Here is an 822-nt window from a genome sequence, read left to right as displayed (position 1 = left end):
CTTACCCCAGCGTGTGCACCTTCTTCTGCACACGGTCCATCCTGGACCCATAAACGTAGCAATTTAAGAACAACCGGATAGCGTCTGCACTCAGGCTAAGATGAAAGAAACCATCATGAATCAGGAGAAACTTGCCAAACTCCAGGCCCAAGTCCGCATTGGTGGGAAGGGCACTGCTCGCAGAAAGAAGAAGGTTGTACACAGAACAGCTACAGCTGATGACAAGAAACTTCAGTTCTCCTTGAAGAAATTGGGTGTCAATAATATCTCTGGTATTGAAGAGGTTAATATGTTTACTAACCAAGGAACAGTTATTCACTTCAACAACCCTAAAGTTCAAGCCTCCCTAGCTGCCAACACCTTCACAATAACTGGACATGCAGAAACCAAACAGCTGACGGAGATGTTGCCTAGTATATTAAACCAACTTGGTGCCGACAGTCTGACAAGTTTGAGGAGGATTGCAGAAGCTCTGCCAAAACAATCCATGGATGGGAAAGCACCACTTGCTTCTGGGGAAGATGAAGACGATGAAGTTCCAGATCTTGTTGGGAATTTTGACGATGCTTCAAAGAATGAGGAAATTTGAACAAGTGACTTCACTAACAAAAGCACTGACTTGAAACATTGGAACTCTGCTGCTATTTTGCATTTTGACTTTGACTTTGTTTCCGTTGAATGGTTTCTTACGTTTCCTGATGAGTTCTCTACACTCCCATGACTTGCAGCTCTTCTTTTCATTGTGGATTACACGCACACAATGCTCATCTTTGCAGCCTGGTTAAAAGCCACGAGTGTGGAAAATGCTGGCAGTAATAAAAT

At 43.6% G+C, this 822-nt stretch overlaps 1 protein-coding gene across 1 annotated transcript; it reads left to right on the top strand.

The window, feature by feature from the left end:
* The first annotated feature begins 85 nt into the window (after positions 1 to 85).
* Positions 86 to 589, top strand: LOC117799695 (transcription factor BTF3-like). The gene has a single exon (XM_034652189.1). It carries the CDS (start codon positions 101 to 103, stop codon positions 587 to 589), a length of 489 nt encoding a protein of 162 aa, XP_034508080.1. The 5' UTR covers positions 86 to 100.
* The last annotated feature ends 233 nt before the right edge of the window (positions 590 to 822 follow it).

Source organism: Ailuropoda melanoleuca, unplaced genomic scaffold (genome assembly GCF_002007445.2).
Source record: "Ailuropoda melanoleuca isolate Jingjing unplaced genomic scaffold, ASM200744v2 unplaced-scaffold55350, whole genome shotgun sequence".
Classification (NCBI taxonomy): Eukaryota; Metazoa; Chordata; class Mammalia; order Carnivora; family Ursidae; genus Ailuropoda; species Ailuropoda melanoleuca.
This window is presented reverse-complemented; position numbering and strand designations above follow the sequence as displayed.

Coding starts and splice junctions, on each gene's coding strand:
- LOC117799695 (XM_034652189.1), top strand. CDS start 101: ATGAAAGAAACCATCATGAATCAGGAGAAACTTGCCAAACTCCAGGCC.